The sequence below is a fragment of the Pteronotus mesoamericanus genome, unplaced genomic scaffold, assembly GCF_021234165.1.
Source record: "Pteronotus mesoamericanus isolate MK-2021 breed Mesoamerican mustached bat unplaced genomic scaffold, CSHL_Meso_final contig_1018, whole genome shotgun sequence".
NCBI lineage: Eukaryota > Metazoa > Chordata > Mammalia > Chiroptera > Mormoopidae > Pteronotus > Pteronotus mesoamericanus.
In genome coordinates, this window is record NW_026555002.1 from 3,462,586 (window position 1) to 3,480,990 (window position 18,405).

The following is an 18,405-nucleotide window of genomic DNA, read 5'->3' on the forward strand; positions in this document are numbered from 1 at the left end:
TACCCCCAACCCCGCCTCTCTCCAATGTTCCGCTTCCTAGAGGCAACCACTTTTTTTCTTTCATTAAGATGTTATGTATTTATTCCTAGAGCGAGGGGAAGGAGGGCAGAAAGCGGGGGAAACATCGATGAGAAAGCATCGATAAGGGAAGCATCCGTTGGTGAGGGGCGAGAGTTTTTCCGCTCTCTTCATGGACTCTTGACATTTTACTCCGTCTCTAAATAACATGCCTCTGTTGCTGCTTCCTGGTGTTTCAGGTTTGCATAGTTCAGTGTCTCCTATCGCACAGTGGCTGCGCACCATGGAAGATGAAGGCGCAGCGCTGTCTCGCGCGCACGCACACGGCCTGGCCCCGCACTCACCGTTCCCCTTCCCCCACCAACGCCCGTCAGTGCCTCCATCCCCCTTCCGATAATTACATCTTCAGTGTGGCTGGGTAAGTAGTCAGCGTTTTTTATTCTGACTATGAAAATGTTACTGACAGACGAGTCCTGGTCGTTTCCCTTTTGCCTACACAACTTTTTGTTTTTCCTGGAGTTAACAATTGCCATGATTTTTCATTGGTCCTAACTCCCAGTTTGTAATTCTCTCCCACATGATCAGCACTTTCTCATCAATTTCCTCATCCCAGGGGAGCGGCTCCCAGAGCCTCTGGGCCTTCTCTTCTCTGGACGGGCGGCCTCTAGGCCTGATGCACAGCCTTTCCTGAGGGTCTTCCTTGTCCATCACCTGGGAACCCATCCACCCGTTTCCCTTGCATCCCATTCCATGTCTTCCTTTCTTGGTTTGTGCTCTCATTTTTGTAACAGTGGAAACTTGTTCGGTGGGAAGTTGGAACCCACCCCACCATTCCTTTGACCTTGTTTCTCTAAGTGCAGACTCTGACTAATAGGGAGCTTGTAGATGAGCAGCATGTTTGTATTAAGAATCCTAGGACCTAACTTGAAAAGATACAGACCCGACCTTCAGGCATCCCAGCTCCGAGAGATGTGCTGACCTTCAACCGTGGAGCCGGGATGACTAAACCGGATGACGCACATCGGACCGTCACCGGCTGTATCAGAATGGACTGTGCCCGTCTGCACATAGACAACTTTGCACCCCCCTCCCCTGATCTCTTTGTCTGTTCCCCTCTCCCTCCCTATAAAAACCTCCGCCTGCACTGAGTGGAGAGACGGGCTTTGTGACCTGAGCCCCCCATCCTCCCAGGAGATCGGCTGAGACATGAGTCCCCCATCACTCAGGTGGTTGGCATTTCAAAATAAACCACTTTCCTTTACATCAGCACCTGCCTCTCGAATACTGGCTTTTCCAGCGGCAGGCGGCAGGTGGCTGGACCTGTGTGTGGTTACATCTTGGTACAGCAGCTCTCTAGCAGCTTTCTAAGAAAAGAGGGAGTGGGTGAGGAATGCTTGGAGGCCTTGTGTGTCTGAAAACTCTACCCTCCCGCGTCACTAACAGAACCCTAAGTTCAGAATCATCTTCCTCAGACTCGGACACCTCGCTTCACCAGCTCCAGTTTGTGGCATTGCTGCGGAGCAACTCAGTGTTGTTCCGATCCTCCTGCGTGCAGAAGGGTGCACGCAGCAGGCTCAGCGGCAGTGCCTAGGAAAGCCCGCTTCCGAGGTGGCCCTGGGCCGGCACGGGGAACTCAGGTTCTGGAGGGTTCCCAGCATTCTCTGAGCTGTGCGCTGGGCATGAACTGGACAAACAAGGCGGTGGAGGCCGGCCGCCTGCCCTCCTCCTGGGAGTCCAGCCTCCAGGAAAAGCTCCAGACCTGGAGTCTCCCAGGAGTTTCCCTGGTGGACAGCTCTTCACGCGTGTGTTCGTCCCTTGTTGGGAGACAGGTGCTTGGTGTCCCCTGGACTTCATCCCACACGCCCCTTCCCTTTGCTGACTTCACTTTGTGTCCTTTCCCTGTGACAGATCATAGCTGCGTGACTCTGTTGAGTCCTGTGGGCTCTCCTGGAGAATCACTGAACCTGAAGGGGGTCTTGGGGAGCCCCAAGGCAGGCTCTAATTCCACCATTTGCTTTAAAGTTTTTAGGATCTTTTCACTGAATGCAGAGCTGCAAGGCTTCGCAATGTTGTGTGCGTCTCGAGGCAGAACAGTCTTCCTCCGTCGTGGGGGCACATGATGGACCATGGCCGGCCTGGAAACCGATGCTCAGAGTGCTGAGGTTTTCCTTAAGTTGTTTATTTAACAAATCTCCCTGTTCCCATTTTCCCTTATTGACATTTATTTTGGCATTGAACCTCATGACTGGTCTTCTAATTTTTAAAAATCCCTATTTTTCCTGTACTCTGTCCACTTGTTCTACCTTCTAGGAGCTTTTTTCAACATTGTATTTCCACTCTTCCTTTGAGTTTTTGCTTTTAAAAATGTCTGCGATATCCCTGGCTGGTGTTGCTCAGTGGATTGAAAGTCGGCTTGTGAACCAAAGGGTTGCCAGTTCGATTCCCAGTCAGGGCACACGCCTGGGTTGCGGGCCAGGTCCCCAGTAGGAGGCATGTGGGAGGCAACCACACATTGATGTTTCTCTCCCTCTCTTCCTCTCTCCAAAAATAAATTTTAAAAATTTTTTTAAAAAAAAGTCTGCTATAATCTTTTGATTCCTCCCTCCCTTCCTCTTCTTCCTCCCCTTTCCCCTTCCTCTACCTCTTCCCCCTCCTTCTTTATTCTTATTTTCTTCTCTGAATGCTCCTTTTTAAATAGGATTCTCTTCTTGTTTCATGGTCCAGTTTCCTTTAACCTTCATAATTTGTTTCCTTCAAGTCTTCTGCCTTTTTTCGGCCTTCAGTCTCCCTGTCTCCGGGTCCCGGCTTCCCTCCCGTCTCCGGTGACCCTCGGCTGTCTGCGCTCCGAGAGACAGAGGGGGCCTGTCGAGCAGGGCTTCTCCACTGGGTGGACTCATGGGCTGATTCGTGGGCAAACCTCGCAAGGGCAGCATCTTTAGGTTTTTGTGCTAGTCACATGCTCCAAAGACACTGGCAACTTCCTGTTTGCAGGGCGGGAGCCTTGCCGGCAGCATCCTGGGCAGGACAGGGGTGAGGGCTGGGGTCTCGGCGTTCGGAAAGCGACCAGCACTGGGCCCTCTGTCTCCAGCAGCTTCCTCTGCCCTCCCCAGCGCCTGGGGCCCTACAGCCCTTTACACTCTCCCGAGGGGAGACACCCAGTCTTCTGCCTAACGTGTGAGGGGAGGCCGCCAGCTGTGAGGAGGGGGCCTCCGGTGGCCCCAACTCTTTTTGAACAGATTTTCATCCACGTCTCTGTTTATAACCCCACAGTCAGCCCCACTCCTAGGGCCCCCGACTCTATCAGCGCCCCTGCCCTTTGTGGGTTCTGTGGTATGAGTCAGGTGTCTCAGTTTTTCCTACTACTTGCTTCACATTTAATATTTATGCCTCCTGCAAGTTGGTTATCATCATCGGTCTATTTTTCGGCGCTCGGAAATTCGTTGCCATCCTTTGCTCTCACTGTCTCTGACCTTGGGAACGCTGCCTTTAGGAAGGGAGCCGACAACAGCACGTGCGTTCAGAGGCCGCCCTGGCTGGGAGCTTTGCCCAGGGGACACCGGGTGGGTCCTGTGTGCTCCGTCTGGCAGCAGCAGTGAACGGCCCACAACACCTTTCCTACCGCCGCCAACATGATGCCCAGACTTTTCTGAATCTGCCACGATTAGGCCATAGTTCCTTCCCTTTGGATGTCCTGGCTCCTTTGACATTCATTTGCAGAGCTATGTGGCTGCCTTGGGATGTGACCTCTTGCCTGATCAGGGCCAGTACCCACCTGCCCCTACAACTAGTTAAAGGAAGCTGGAAACCCTGCCGGGCCCCTCGCTCCCGCACCCCGCCCCCCGCCCCGCTCACCCCTCGGCCAGTATGAGCAGTCTGCCCTCGGACATTGCCCTCTGCCCATCTCAAGTCGCCATCACCGCTTGCCTGGCTACCGTCACGGCCGATGAGTCAGTTTCCGTGCCTCCCCCATCCCCTGCCATAACTTATTCTCAGCACAGCGGCCACAGTTCTTTCTACAGTGGGATCCTGTCGCTCCGCTGCCTGGCATCTCCCCCCGGGGACTCAGCTCAGCCGACCCCCACGACTGGCACCCGTCTCTGAGCCAGCGCCGCCTTCTCACAGGGCAAGTGCGCCCCGCCCTGGCGCCTCTGTCCCGGCCCCGTTCCCTGGTTTCCCGATGGCCAGCATCTTCTTGACACCCAGGGGTGTCAGCTCAAACGTCACTCCTTGCTACTGTCCCATCATCCCGCTGCAATCCCAGCCTGGAGTTTATCCCCTGACACTGTCCTGGCGCCCATCTTTGGGTACTCATTTAGGTTTCTCCTTGACTTGGACGCAACCTCCCTGGCTCGTTCACACCCGTCTCCCCAGAGCCTGGCGGGCGCGCGGTAGCTGCTCAGTGAGCGGGTACAGTATGACTTCTTCCTGCAGGAACTGGCTTTTCCTGTGCATGGACGGCCTGGTGCCAGAGCTGCTGGGAACGCAGCAATTGGCACCGGGCCAGGAGGCTCCAACAGCCGCAGCCACAGCCTTGCTCCTCGAGAGCAGCATGTGACGGCTGTAGCGCGCCTGGAAACGGACCGTGGGCCAGGGCTAGCTCGGGGCAGGCCCTGCCCCACTGGCCCCAGAACAGCCCTCCAGGGATCCCTGATTTGCCTGGACACAGAGGTTTCGAGCAGCTAAGTAACTTTCTCCAGGTCACACCCTCATCCAAGCCCTGAAGCAAGGACGTGGATCCAGTTCAGCCAGGGCCCTCACCCTGAAGTACACCGCGTCTGGAGGCCAATCACAGAAGCCACTGAAACACACAGGCACGTGGACTGTGTTACTGGTCCAGAGTTTGTTCATTCATTCATTCGTTCATTCAGTATATACCTGATCCCCTCCTCTGCGCCGACACTGCCCTAGGCTCTGGGGACTTAGCAGCGAACAAAAAAGACCCACTCCCTGGCCTCCGTGGGACATGCATTCGTAGGTGGGGCGGGGGGTGCACGAGCCATACTGCTGCGGGGGCCTCGGTCCGCTGGCAGCCCCTGCGTGCGCGCCTGCTGAGCGCCAGGTCCCGTGCTGGTGCCGGGCTGTGTCTGAGACACTCTGCCCACGCTGGGGGAGGGGACTTGTGAACACAGAATTGTGTTCTGATGCGACAGGGGCCGTGGCAGAGGCTGAGGCGGGCCCCGCCTGCCCAGGCGGAGGCCCGGAGCCAGGCAGCGGCGTCCCTCGGAGAGTCTGGGCCGGCGCCAGGCACTCTGCTTCTCCTTTGAGGGCTCACAAGCCTGCCCTGTAATCGTCCGTTCGGGGCTGGAGCTGGGATTCCCCGGGGCCCCTGACCCCTAGCTGGGCACTTTCACCCACCCCTGGCCCACCGTCCGCAATCCCATGAAGGTGTATATTCAGCCCTCTAGTGGGAAACACATCAGTGCCCTCCAGCGTGCAGGATAGCGTCTCTGGCCCTGACTTTGGTATTCAAGACCCTGCCCACCGCTCGGGCCCCAGGCTCCACTGCTCCTCCCTAGACAGCCACAACGAATAACGCACCATTTCCCTAATAGCCTGCATCCCTTGCACGTGCCATTCCCCTGCCTCAGGCTTGGTGAGCTCCTCATCTTTCAAAGCCCTGACGGAGCCCTCTCTGTGGTAGGAAGCCCCCTGCACCACTCTACAGAGGAGCTAATCAGCCCTCCCGTAGGGCTGGCCTTGCCCCTGACCCACATGTGAACACACGATCACAGGCCAGTGTCTCTCTAAACTGCTAATTCTTTGAGCGAGTTCTGTAACTCAGAGCTGGCCCAAAGCAAGATGCCCAGGGAAAAAATACCCAATGGACTAAGCTGACAAGAGTTCACATTGCTTCTCAGAATCCTGGGAGGTGTTTCTTTCAGCCCAGAAACCTCAGGGGTTTTTTGTTTTTTTTTTAGAGCAACCATGCACTCTTCAATAATCTCTTCACTCATCTTAGGTTTCCGTTTCCTCTTGTCAAAGTTGGGACCCCGCCCCCCTCTTTCAGCTGTAACTCATGCTCTGTGACAGATAAGAGGACGGGATGGCTCTCAGCTGATCGCTTTGAACACAGCCCGCTCCTGCCCAGGCCCTCGGTGAGTCCCCACCTCCCCGGCCCAGCTTGGCCGTGAACAGAGCGGTCCCACCCCTCACTGGGACCTCCGTTCTGTGTGAACGGGACAGCCTGTCACGCTCCAGCATCTAGGGACCTCATTCCTGATCCACGCTTGCTGCTCGGTTCTGCCTTCCTCGCGGCTGCCTTGCACTTGGAAGCATAATTACAACGATGATGGTGGTGGCGGCGGCCAGTTTTATTGAGCACCTACTAGGTCCCAGGTCCTAGGCATGATGCACTTTGATGTTTCCTTGTTTAAGACTCATAGCAGCCCTACTGGATGCTACATACCCATTTGACAGGAGAGTAAACTGAGCAGAGAGAGAGAGAGAGGCCACTAGACCAAGGTCACGAGTGATTGAGCTGGGACTCAAGGCTGGGCTTCTAACACTCAGCCTCTGTGCTGTCTACACTTTCCCCCCGCTGCATCCTGCCTCCTGCACAGGGCTGGTCCCCCACTCCCACCCCCCCACCACCCAGAGAGCACCCCTTGGGCCTTGCTGTCACTCCCAGGTGGGACTCAGCAACAGGAGGTGGCAGGCCCATGTGGGCAGAGCCCCCCTCCTGGCCCCTGCCTGGACACGTAGCCACGGGCCAGAGCTGCTGAGCGGCCTGTGCAAGTGCCCTCATGTGCACCAGCTCATCCATTCCTTGGGACAAGCCTGTGAGAAATCTGTTGTTAGCATCATCGCTATTCCCATTTCACAGGTGAGAAAACGGAGGCACGGAGAGCATGCGCAACCTGGCAGTGATACAGCCAGCCAGCCGGTAGCAGAGCCCGCATCGGCACCAGAGCCCCTCGGTGCTCTTGTCCTCTGCCTTCCCCACGGTCACTTGCCCGCAAGCATCTGATGTGCGAATATTCCCATTTTACTCAGCAGTTTCCTTGAGGGTGCAAAGCCTCAAGTGTTCTGAGCAGCTCCTCCACGCCTGGCTCTTTCCTAAGAAGCTTTTCCTGCAGATTATTCACTTAATCCTTGTCATCTCCCTTTCACAGATAAGGACACGGAGCTCCAGGGGTAACAGCTGCTGAGGGGCAGAGCTGGGGCGTGACTTTAGACGGTTTGGTTGCAGAGCCCATGCACGGAAACCGCCTCTCAGTCTCTGCTACACTAAAGATGCTGCCTGATTCGAACCGCAGCCCTTACACATGCAGGGCCCTGGGCCAGGCACTAAGAGGCGACCGTGTGCATCAGCCTGGCCCCCAGCTGGGAGGAACGCGTCACAGAACTGCCCCATCTCCCCAGGTTCTAAGGAAGGAGGCGGAATGGACAAGGAGGGCCTCGGGAAGAAGGGGTGTGAGAAGTGGGCCCTAGGGCTGGGTGGGGGATTCCGCAGGCCGGGCGGGGGCAGTGGGTGTCCTAGCACAGGGGTGGCATGTGCCTCCTACTGACCGATCACTGGTAAGGACGCCAGCAGAATGGGGGCATCACGGGCGTGAGGGGACTTACTTTTCTTGTGGCTGTAGAACTTGTCCTCAGAGCCATCCTTGGACTTCTTAATGATCAGTTTCCCAGATTCAACATCGACTTTGAGCTGCAGTTTCTGAGGAATCCCCAGAGACTCTGACTTCACCTGTGAAGAGGAGGAGGAGAAGGGGCAGGAGGAAGAGGAGGCAGGGAGGGGGAGAAGTCAGTCGTCTCCTCTCTGTCCAGGCTCCCATGGTGCCAACCCGTGAGCCCCGCCCCCTGGGCCAGTCCAGCCTCAGCGCCCCACATGCGGCCCCCTGGCCCCCTTTTCCAAGCCCCTCTCGCACGAGGCCACACACCCAGGCTCCCACCAGCAGCTCCTGAGACTTGCTAACACGTGGGGAGGCGCCCAGCTAGTCCGCTGTGTGCACTGTAGCCCTTCTGCCAACAGGTTTGGTGAAGGAAACGGGCGAACTACTGGAAAATTGTTCATTCACCGCCTAATTTGACAACGCTCATGAATCTGATGACATCTACTGCCAGAAAGGATTTCAGTGACAGATTTAAGCCCCTGAGCCTCGTTATAACCAATAACTGAACACTGACAGATAATGAGGAAAAAGACAACTGCCATGCTCAGAAGTTAGAAATACAGGCCGATACCGAAGGATCACCAGGGCTAGGAAGGGCTTTGTAGGGGGAGGGGGCTTGAGGGGACATCTCACCCTGTCTCTGAATGGGGACCCAGGGATGAGATGGATGCACTAGAATCTCTGGGGATAATTAAGAAAAACAAATTTCTGGACCAGAGCCTGGAAGTTCTAACTTGGCCTCTCCCAGGGAAATCATGAGATGTGTATTTCTTTTCCTAAGCCCCGCCCCCCACCCCGAGGCACTATGCAGACAATTTTTGATGCCCTGTTTGATGTCACTCACCACCCTCCCTGCACTGAGATGGACAACGTTTAAGTCACCTTGGACCGAGAAGCCCTTTCCTGGGCGCCTCCCCATGAAGCGGGGCCCGCAGGTCCATCTGGGCACCCATTCTAATAGCTAAGCATCCTCACAGGTGGTCCCACTGGCCGCCGCTCTCAGTTGCTGGGCTTCTTGACATTGCAGAGGTGAGCCAAAAGCTCTCCTTCCACAGGCACCAGAATGGCCCCCAGCCTCCAGCTGCAAAGCACAAGGGCACAGCCACTTACCTCAAAGGTGACTGGAGGGATGAGAGACCGCCGGTTGGGAGCCTCGGGGCCCTCGTGCAGCAAGGCCTTGACCTGCGGGCACACACGCACAGCGCCCTTGAGCCTGGGAGGCGAAGGAAGGCAGCCTCCTCTGGGACAGAGTCAGCAGGCGCAGAGTCTGCGCGCCTGGGCCTTCTCTGAGCCGAGAGGAGACCAAAGAGAAGCCAAGAGAAGCTGCAGGACTCCCCCTGCCCCGCTACCAACCAAGTACCTTATCTTCAATCGAGGACAGTAGACTTGTCAGTTGGCTGAGCTTGGTCACCATGTTGACTGGACTGGCCTCACCAGGCACCTGGGAGATGAGGAAACGAGCAAATCAGGACTCATTTGCGGCGCGCCAGCCGCTGAGAGGGGTAGCGCTGGACACTTGCCACACTTCATCGCGTAGCGCCCCCTTGGCCCCCAAGACCCCAGAAGTATGAGCATTATTGCCCTGCGCAGATGAAGAAGTCAAGGATTTCCCATCGCCTCAAAAGTGTCATGGCCAAAAAACAAGCCATTTTTTCTTGCCTCTAAATCTGCTTCTCCCCCGGACCTGCGCACCTCATCCACTCACTTGCTTAAACAAACTCTCGGATCAGCCTTGATCCTTACCTTCCTCCTCCTCCATCTACAGCATCGCTGCTCCCATTCGACCCCCCAGTATAACGCTACCCCCCTGCCCGACATTCGGACTGGCTGCTTCCCACCGCTGGCTGGGAGAAAGTTGCCCAAACTCCTTACCCGGCCCTCTGAGACCACATGATCGAACGCTCCACCTCCAGCCACGCGGCATCACTTTTGATCTGCCCATGGCCTTGACCTGTCCTTTCTGAGGAATCCCCAGAGACGTGGATGTCACCTGGGGAAACTACCCCCTTGCCACTCAGGTCCCAGACCCACAGAGGTCTTCCCTGAGCACGCTCAAGTGGCCGCCAGGGCAGGTCTACCACATCACCCTGCTTTGATCCCCGCGGCCATTCATTTCTTCACTGTGTGCTTCCCCGGCTGGCGTGCAAGCCCCATGGGAACTGGGACCGAGCACTGTTCAGGGCTGCAGCCTGGGCACTGGGAAGTCCCCAGCTAGCAAAGACGCCCAGTGGGTTGCTCAAGGCCCAGCGAGCTGAAGTTACAGGTCAGAAGCCACGCAGCTGGCACATGGCAGAGCATGGCTTCACTCCTGTTGGCCTGGCACCACGTCCACCATCTCAAGCATTTATTCCCAGAACAAACATTTATAAAGCATCTCTTCTGTGCCAGACACGCTGCCAGGTGCCGGAGGTACGGAGTTAAGAAGATACTGCCCCTGCCCTCCAGAGGCAGGGTGGGAAAATCAGACAGGTGCATCATCAACTGGAATACCTGGCGGAACAGAATGAGGCTTCTCTCCAGCCAGGCGATGGCCCTTGACCCCCGCCCCTCATCCTTGTTTGACAAGACAGCCAGGCTGCGCTCGCTTTCGACCCCAATTTCCCACCCAGCCATCCCTTCTGTCACCGCCATCAGCAACGTCATCGCCACTGCCCTCCCCACCATGACCGCTGTCACCTCCGTCAGCACCATCACTGCCACCTCCAACCACGAGCCGCCACCCCCACCACAACTATGGCCGGCGTCCTCACATCCGTCAACACTTTCTCTGCCTACTCAGCTCCTCAGAGATGCAGCCAACGGCCGCGCTGACGACGGAAGAGGCTTTCAGAAGGGAGCGGGGCCTGCGGCAGGGACAGGCCGGAAAGGCTGCTCGGTGGATGGGACCGCTCAGGATCCCCTCGTTTTAGGGTAGTTTTTCTCCTAATGGACTGAAAAGGTAACAGGTTTCAACCCTCTCATCCTCCCTTGCGGACACTTGGAGTTACCTGCTTGCTTCCTGGGACAGTTGCCTAGCAGTTTTAGGCTGGTGTCTCCGCACCGCCACCCCCCTTGCTGAATCTGTGTCTTTTGGAGCAGGTGTGGCAAAGACTTATAAAGTATAAATGAAGTTCCTGGCAACCTAGGGTGAATTCTTGCAACAGGTGTGAGAATGACACTGGAGCTTTGCCTGCCTGCCTCTTACTCAGCAGCACGCTCATGGGGACGGGATGAGTTCTCACGCTACAGCAAACGTATTTTGAACATATTCCCTCATCTACTCTGCCCATGTGTTGATTCGCATAGTCCTTGTTCTGCAGCTGGGGAGGTTGAGTCAAAGTGGTGAGTCAGCTTGTCCGTGGTCCCAGAGCTAGTGGACCCCGGAGACTGGAATGCGAATCTAGCCCAGGGGTTCTCAGCTGGTGGTGATTTTGCCCCCCAGGGGACATTTGACAAGTCTGTTGACATTGGAGGTGTCACAGCTGGAGCACGCTGATGACGTCTAGAGAGCAGAGGCCAGGTGGTGTTAACCAAGCTGCCCCAAAGGTCGCTAGCCTGGAGACAGCAGCCGTAACTCACAGCTCAGCCCGAAGTGGGCGGCTGGGCCGTGGGATTAGACAAGCTGAGAGTTTGTTGGCTTTACTTTACAGTTGACTTTTCAGAGGATGTGGGTTCAAGGTTAACAATGGCTTTTCTTCCTCACACAGGAGACCCTGTTATACCCCCGCCTCCGGAAGTCATTTTAATAACGTGACATTTTGGGGCCGCCCCCACAGCTCTCCAATAAACCCCACGCAGGGCCCCGGGGTCCCGCCTTGTCTCGCCCACCTCGGGGCAAGGGCTTAAGGTCGGTAAGAGTCTAGCACAGTCAGGTAGCTCACACGTGCATTTCCATGTCTTGCTTAGCAGAGCCCTGCAGTGTCGGACATGACGGTCCCCATTTCACGGAGGAGGAAACCAAGGAGCGCTGCCGGCGAGTCAGAGATGGAGCCAGGTGTTTCTGATGGGAGGGGCACAGTTTTTACCTGGGGGAGCCTTGAACTCCCTCCTCTGGGTGCAAACTTCTGAAGGCTTTTCTCTGTGAGTCAGGGCCTCATGGGGGGGGGGGAGCAAAAACCCTGTCTTGCTGCTCCGCTCTGACACCAGTCACAAACTTTGGCCTCAGCTGGGTGGGACGCACAGTGGGACCGCTGCGCGCAGTGGGACTGTCAGCTCACCTCTCCGGGGGCTTTCCCCTTGTCTAATAGCCTTTGAAGATCTGGGGGCATGGTCTTCTAGTCAAATTATTTAAAACCCTGTTTTGTCTAGATTTGTTCTGACTTCCCTGGAAATTTACCCATCATTCACTTGGAGGAAAGCAAAATTTTCTTTTTCTTCTCTGATGAATTTTTAAGTTGTTCAAGTAGAACATAATACGTATAATTTCTCACTAAAAAAAACCCAATATAGTCAAACCCGAAGCCCCCCTTGGCCAGGGACCCTCTGCCCAGTTTCACGCCCCAGCCCCCACCGCCGCCGTGGTACCCAGGGCTGCTCTCTGGGTATAAATCCTTCTGGCACCATTTCCATGTCACACTCTATACACTGTCCCGCCCTTCGCTTTTTTTCCACCCAACAGTGTGCCTTGGAGATCTTTCCACGCCATAGAAAATTCCGCACCACAGTTTAACAACTCTTGACGTCTGTGTGGTTTCCAATGTTTTCGTTTTTAGAGACAAAGCCACACTTAACATCTTTGTCAACATCTCTTTGTCCCTAAGACAACTGCCTACATATAGGACTGCTTGCTTGGAGGATGCGTGCGTTGAACATTTTCACACTGTCGGGCCCAGGGGAGGCCACCTCACGATATCCCACGACATGGCACGACATCCCACGATGGCCTCTGGATTGTCTCCGAGCACAACGGCCCGGGAAGACGCGGGACTGAGCGGCTCCGACTCACTGGCGCCCCTAGAAGCAGGAGAGAGCTCTCCCGAGCCGAGCCGGGCGCCCTCCCTGCCCCTGAGGGCTGAGACACAGCCTCCTCTTAAGTCAGGAGCCCCGGGGAGAAAGCTGCCTGGCGCGCCTGAGCCCAAGCCCTGCTCACGGTCCTTCCAACACGCCGGGACTTTCTTCGTCCCCTTTCTCCCAAGCGTGTTTGTCTACAAAGTATACAAAGGTGCCGAGTGCGATCATTTCTTTGAGCCTCATTTTCTGATCTGAGTATCACACTGGGATTCTCCCGTACACCCATATTAAACTGGTCTGTCTCCTGTTCATCTAATCATTTCAATTTTACTACTTTATTACTAGTCCAGCCATTAAAACTAAAGAAGAGTAGAAGGGGGTGAATTTTCCCCCCTCCCTGACAAGGCGAATGGCCCAATTGCTCTTCTGAGAACCCACTTCCACTCCAGCAGGGAGGTGAGCCCTCGGGAGCCCCTGCTCACCCCCAGCCCGCCCTCAGCCAGGCCCGACTTCACCCACCGCTTCTGGCCTGTCTGATACGCAAGAGGAAACCTCCTTGTTCTGAAGGTCATTTCCTGGTTACTAGCCAGGTGAGGTTAGGCATCTTTTCAAGGACACAACGTTGGCCATCCCCAGTTCTTCAGTAAAACGGTCTTCTTTATTGCCGTTCCCCATTTTACAAATTGGGCTGTTTTTAACGGAATTATTTGTGGACTCTACAAAATGTTTAACCCTTCGTCCCTTATCTTGGCTGCAAGTACTTTCTCTGAGATATTTTTTTCCTTGGTTTAAATTCTGCTGATGATGCCTTGTTACTGGGACCTTCACTCAGCGGAGAACTTGTAAGATGTGAGCAGGTGCCCGTGGGGGAGGGGCGGTGCACCTACACCTTGCTCTTCCCAGGGCAAGGGTAGGAACAAGATTTTAGGCACTTCATGTATTTTTTTTCTTCCAGTTTCTTAAGAGAAGTGGAGGGAAAGGCCTTGCCTTGCCACCTCACTCAGCACTAATGAGTACTTTTGCTGTCGGGCGCGTAATTTTAAATCTTTACTCCTCAAGTTGAAATCAGGCCGTGGGAAATGTTTTATGGGGGAGGGCGGGGTGTGGGTAGAGTTCTGTGGCTCTCGCCCCTCACCCCAAAGCATACTCTGGTGGTCCAGCAAAAGCGGGGCGAGGGGGAGCTCCCTTCTGAGCCCTCAGGACACTGGCTACCTCCAAGCCCCACCCCCACCCCCACCCCCAGTTTATCAAACTCATCTTTCCAACCGCCAAACCTTTACCTGAGGCCGCGGACGGAGGCCCGGGGAGAGCTGCTGGTCAAACAACCTCTGCAGAGACTCCAGGGAGGGAAGGGTCCGGATGACTTCTCTGGGGGCAGAGGACAAGGGGAAGGCCGAGGGTTAGTGAGGAGGCGGCGGAGGCGCCCCTGGCTTCACCTGGAGCCTCCTCTGGCGAAGGCAAGAGCCCTTCCCAGAAGCACCAGCCCCGGCTGAGACCCAGGCCGGCCCGCCCCCTAGCCCCACTCCTTCCCACACCCCCGGGCCAAACTGGAATCGTCACGCTTAGACCTGATTGACCTGCTGTGTCCTATGCGGCCTGTGAAAGATTTGGGTCTAGAATCACAAAACTACTTTGAAATCACTTCGAATCCACGCTTCCAACATTTACTGTTGATAAGAATCACCCCCAACCCCCCGTGTTAAAAATGCAAATTTCTGGACCCCAGCCGGGTTCGGTCTGGAATCTGCATTTTAAATGCGTGCCCCAGGAGCTTCCTGACTCAGGGCCCCTCCCCCCAGCTCCGATGGGCCCAGAGGGTTTCCTTGGTCAAGCCCATCGAGGACGCCGCCGCCGAGACCAGGGCCTCACGGATTCTTCGTCCCCTTCTCATCTCTCCCAGTGGCTTCCTCATTGTTGTAGGCATGGCGGGCAATTTTGAGCGCTACTCTTCACTTACTTCACGAGAAGCTGCAAATGTTTTTACATATGTAACATCCCAGTTGGTTTCCAAATAATCTATGGAGTAAATGTGCCCAAATTGGTTGTAGATATTTGGGTTATTTTGAGATCTTGGGGATCAGAAATAAAGGCTGCTCTGAACAGCTTTGTTCGTATGGCTTTTCCTTATTTTCAATCGCAGTTTAAGGATAACCAGAGATTACGCTCTCAGTCAATATCGCCAAAGCTTTGGGTGACGGTACCAATCCTGGGCCATCAGCACTGTCCAAGCCCAGAGGGGCTGCCTGAATTCCTTCTATTGTTTTCTTTTGTCTCTCCCTCAACACTGCATTTCAATCCTGATGGGTTGATTTGCATATCTTTAATTTCTAATGCCATTAAGTATTTTTCTACATGGTTGGTTGCAACTGTATTTCTCTTTGTACAAACTCTTCCTGTTCTTTGTCAGCTTTCTGTTGGGAATTTTGTTAGTACTTTTATACATTGGTACAAACTCTTTATAAATTGCTTTGCTTGTAATTTAATCTAGGTGTTCTATGTTTTTTCCCCATTCTGTTCTTTTCATCCTAGGTTGGCCGGATTTCATTATAAAGTGATTTGAAATATTTTATTGTTCTATTTCTCATCCTTTGATAATTTTTTGCTTACCTTAGTCAATGATGTATCATCGGGATTTACTGGTGAGCAACTGTTTGCTCATTTTACATTGGTTTCTCCCTTTTAAAAGTGATGTTTCGCGGGGGTTTTGTGGACGCGCTGTTCTCTGCACCCACACCCGCCCCAGCTAGGCCATTGCTGTGTCCATTCCCTCTGCAATTCAGCCGCAATTTCGGAAAGGATCTAAAAATCCTGAATGGTTGGGGCCAGTTCTGTTACTTATTCCTGTATTCATCATCTTGTGTCCTGGGAGTAGAGAAAGCACCCTTTTGCTTTGGGTGTATTCATACCCTGCTGCTCTACTGAGCAGCTGGTTTCTTATTTTTAGGATCACCAGCACCCAAACATTTTTGGAAGAAAAAATTCTTGGATCCTTTTTGAAGTGGAGGCATGTGATCAGTACATTTTCACAACTTTTAAAAAACATCTGCAAAGGCTCCCTGGGCCTTTCAGTGACAATCGAGTTTGAGTTGACCCTGGGTCAGAAGTCTTCTCCCTGGGGACACCTCTTCAGAATTTTTATTATCTCATCAGAAAGTGTGGATAATATTAAATGCTGTAATTTTTTAAAGTAACGGTGCTGTTCCTATGCAGTTACTTTCTGTATCCTTCTTCCCTTGGGGTTTAGAAACATGGTAAGAGGAGGTTTAGGGGCTGCTATTTGGTTGTTCTGCTAATGGCATCTTCATGAGGTTTTTCAACTCCTTGGGATTTAGTTCCTTTAAAAGTCTGGAAAATTTTTTTGTCTTATACATGGAGTCATCAATTATGTATCATTTTTTTCCTGCCTCTTTCAGAGCCCATCTTAGCCACTATAAATTGAATGCCTACGCCCTCTTCGCAGAGACAGCCAATTTTTATCACGCATCCTCTGCGCATTCTTACTCAGTGCCCCCCCACCCCCCCCCCCCCCGCCCTCGAGTTTTCTCTGCGCGTCCTTGACGCTACACCCTGTTCTGGGATCTGATTTTCAAATTTGATTAGAAAATGATGGCTTTAATTGTATGGCCTCCAATGAAGCAGTTACAATAATGGTGAAGTATTTCTGTTTGGGGTTTGTTTGTATATTAAAACCTTTACCCTGTCCTTTCTTACTATCTCCACACGTGGACACCTTGTTTTAAAATTCCGCTTGCATCCCTCCTCCTTTCTCCTTGTCAGGGGTCACCAAGTATGTCCAGGCGCTGGTGACTTTATTCTCTTTATTTCTCTTCTCTCTCTGGAACAGGCCCTGCTCGGTTCTGGGTAGCCTAACTTGGGGTCACGAATTTCCCTTCAGCTGCTGAGATGGACGCAGGACCTGACACCCTGGTGGCATTTTGGTGGCAGAGGCTCTTGCACTGTGGCTCCCGCCCCAGCCCCTGGCCACCTTCCATCAGGACGTCGGCGCGGTGCCGAGTGGTACGAGTGCACAAGCCCAGTCCCCTTTCGCGTCCCCCTCCGGCTCCTGCTCCACCTCAGCCTCCTACGCTTCACCTCTGCACAACTAGGCGGGCCCCTGTCTCCCTGAGTGACCGTACCCCACCACCTCCCCGCTTTACGTGCCAACAGTATACTGATGAGCCCCAGTGTATACCCCCAGCCTCGAGGACCCGCGGGCCCTGACTTCTAGCATAAGCCCTTGGTGGATGCTCAGCCAGCAGCATGCCTGACTGCGCCCCGAGACCGCAACAGCCCAAAGCAAACTCCGCACCCCCAACGCCTGCGCCTGGTTTCCACCTGTTCCGTGGCTGGCATCGCCATCTTCTCAGCCACACCAAAAACCAAGGGGTCACCTGGAGTGTCCACCCCTCACGCCACATCCAATCATGTTGTTCTACGTCCCACATACGCTGTTTCACACCAGCTCTCAGCACCCACACGGCTCCAAGCCCTCGGGTCACTTAACTAACGCCCCTCAGCCGTCCCTGTGGGCAGACTCAGTCTCAGCCCCGGGACTCGGCAGGGAGGAAGGCGGACAGAGGCGCCTGCCCCTGCGGCGTCCTTCTCATGGGCCACCGTCACGTCACAGCCACAGCCGCTGTGCTCTGGCCTCCGGCCTTGGGTCTGCCTCCTGGGGTCCACGCGCCACAGCCCCAACCAGATGGCCCCGCAGTCCCCTAAAACCTCTGCAGGGCCTTGTGCGGGGGCCACGCTGCGGCTGTGCCCAGCACTGGCCGGTAACACACAGCCTGTTCAGTCGAGCTATGAATAACAGACAAACAACGAATGGTCTACTCGTGTAAGTATATCCCAATATTGCATGGTATATACTTCTACTAAAAAAGTGTTTGCGTTTATCTAAAACCCAGACTGAGCTGAGCATCCTAGGTCTTCCTGGCTGAACCGGGCCACTCCATGCCTACCTGCCCCCACGTCTGTTCCAAGCCCCTTCCTTCTCTCACTGAGCCCCAGCCACACAGCCTTTCCTCTGCCCCTTGCAGGCCCGCCTCGCTCCAACCTCAGGACCTCCGTACTTGACATCCCTCTGCCGCATCGCTGGATGGCTAGCTCCCTCTTGTCACCAAGGTGCCAGCCCTGTCACTGCCTCAGAGAGCGCTCCCTGACCTCCCAAAGGACACGGGCACCACCCCCACGCAGTGTCTCTCCCCCACTTTTTCTTGTTTTCTTTTGTCGTGATGCTTCCTAAAAATATCTTGCTTAATTATACACTGAAGCTACTATCGCGCCCCTCTCGAAGATGTCAGCTCCAACAAGATCTAAGGAGCAGGAACCTTGTGCGTTATGGTTATTGCTGTAACCCAGCACCACCCAGAACAGAGGTCAGAGGATGCCTTCCAAACATCCTCGTTAAGTGAGCGAGTGAGTGAATGAATGAATGAATGAATGAATGGAGTAAATTGAAGAACAGCTCCAACCAAAGCACATTGAAAACTACAAGTTCACAGTTAGTTTCATGGAACAGCCCCAGCAGGGGTGGCGAGGGGGATGAAAAACATAACTTTGTCCCTAAGATTTTCTAAAATTCCATCTCTCAGTGATGCAAGTCTCTAAGCCTGCTGTCCCTTTGCCTGTGAAGGTGAAGACAAACAAGTTTGCAGGGGGCGCCATCAGAGCATCTCTAACTCTTGCTGCTCCGTAAATAAAGGCGTGGACCGGCTAGAAGCCAAAGGGAGCTTTTTCAGCTAGCACAATGTACCAAAGGGGCAGGCTCGCTGCAGAAGCTGCTGCCCCGTGCGGGGAGGTGCCCTGGACCCTAGGAAAGCTCGGGGAGCAATGAGGTGTC

The 18,405-nt window shown here is 54.4% G+C and overlaps 2 protein-coding genes across 2 annotated transcripts in view; both read right to left on the reverse strand.

The window, feature by feature from the left end:
- The window catches only part of SNORC (secondary ossification center associated regulator of chondrocyte maturation), a 252,871-nt gene that overhangs the window by 62,320 nt on the left and 172,146 nt on the right, over nucleotides 1–18,405 (reverse strand). The gene's annotated exons all lie outside the window — the stretch shown is intronic.
- Nucleotides 1–18,405, reverse strand: part of INPP5D (inositol polyphosphate-5-phosphatase D) — a 58,999-nt gene that overhangs the window by 33,694 nt on the left and 6,900 nt on the right. The window contains exons 4-7 of the mRNA XM_054570792.1: nucleotides 13,844–13,931; nucleotides 8,995–9,075; nucleotides 8,745–8,816; nucleotides 7,585–7,708 (exon numbers count right to left, since the gene is read on the reverse strand). Coding sequence (XP_054426767.1) covers nucleotides 7,585–7,708; nucleotides 8,745–8,816; nucleotides 8,995–9,075; nucleotides 13,844–13,931 — 365 coding nt within the window. The remainder of the gene's footprint in view (nucleotides 1–7,584; nucleotides 7,709–8,744; nucleotides 8,817–8,994; nucleotides 9,076–13,843; nucleotides 13,932–18,405) is intronic.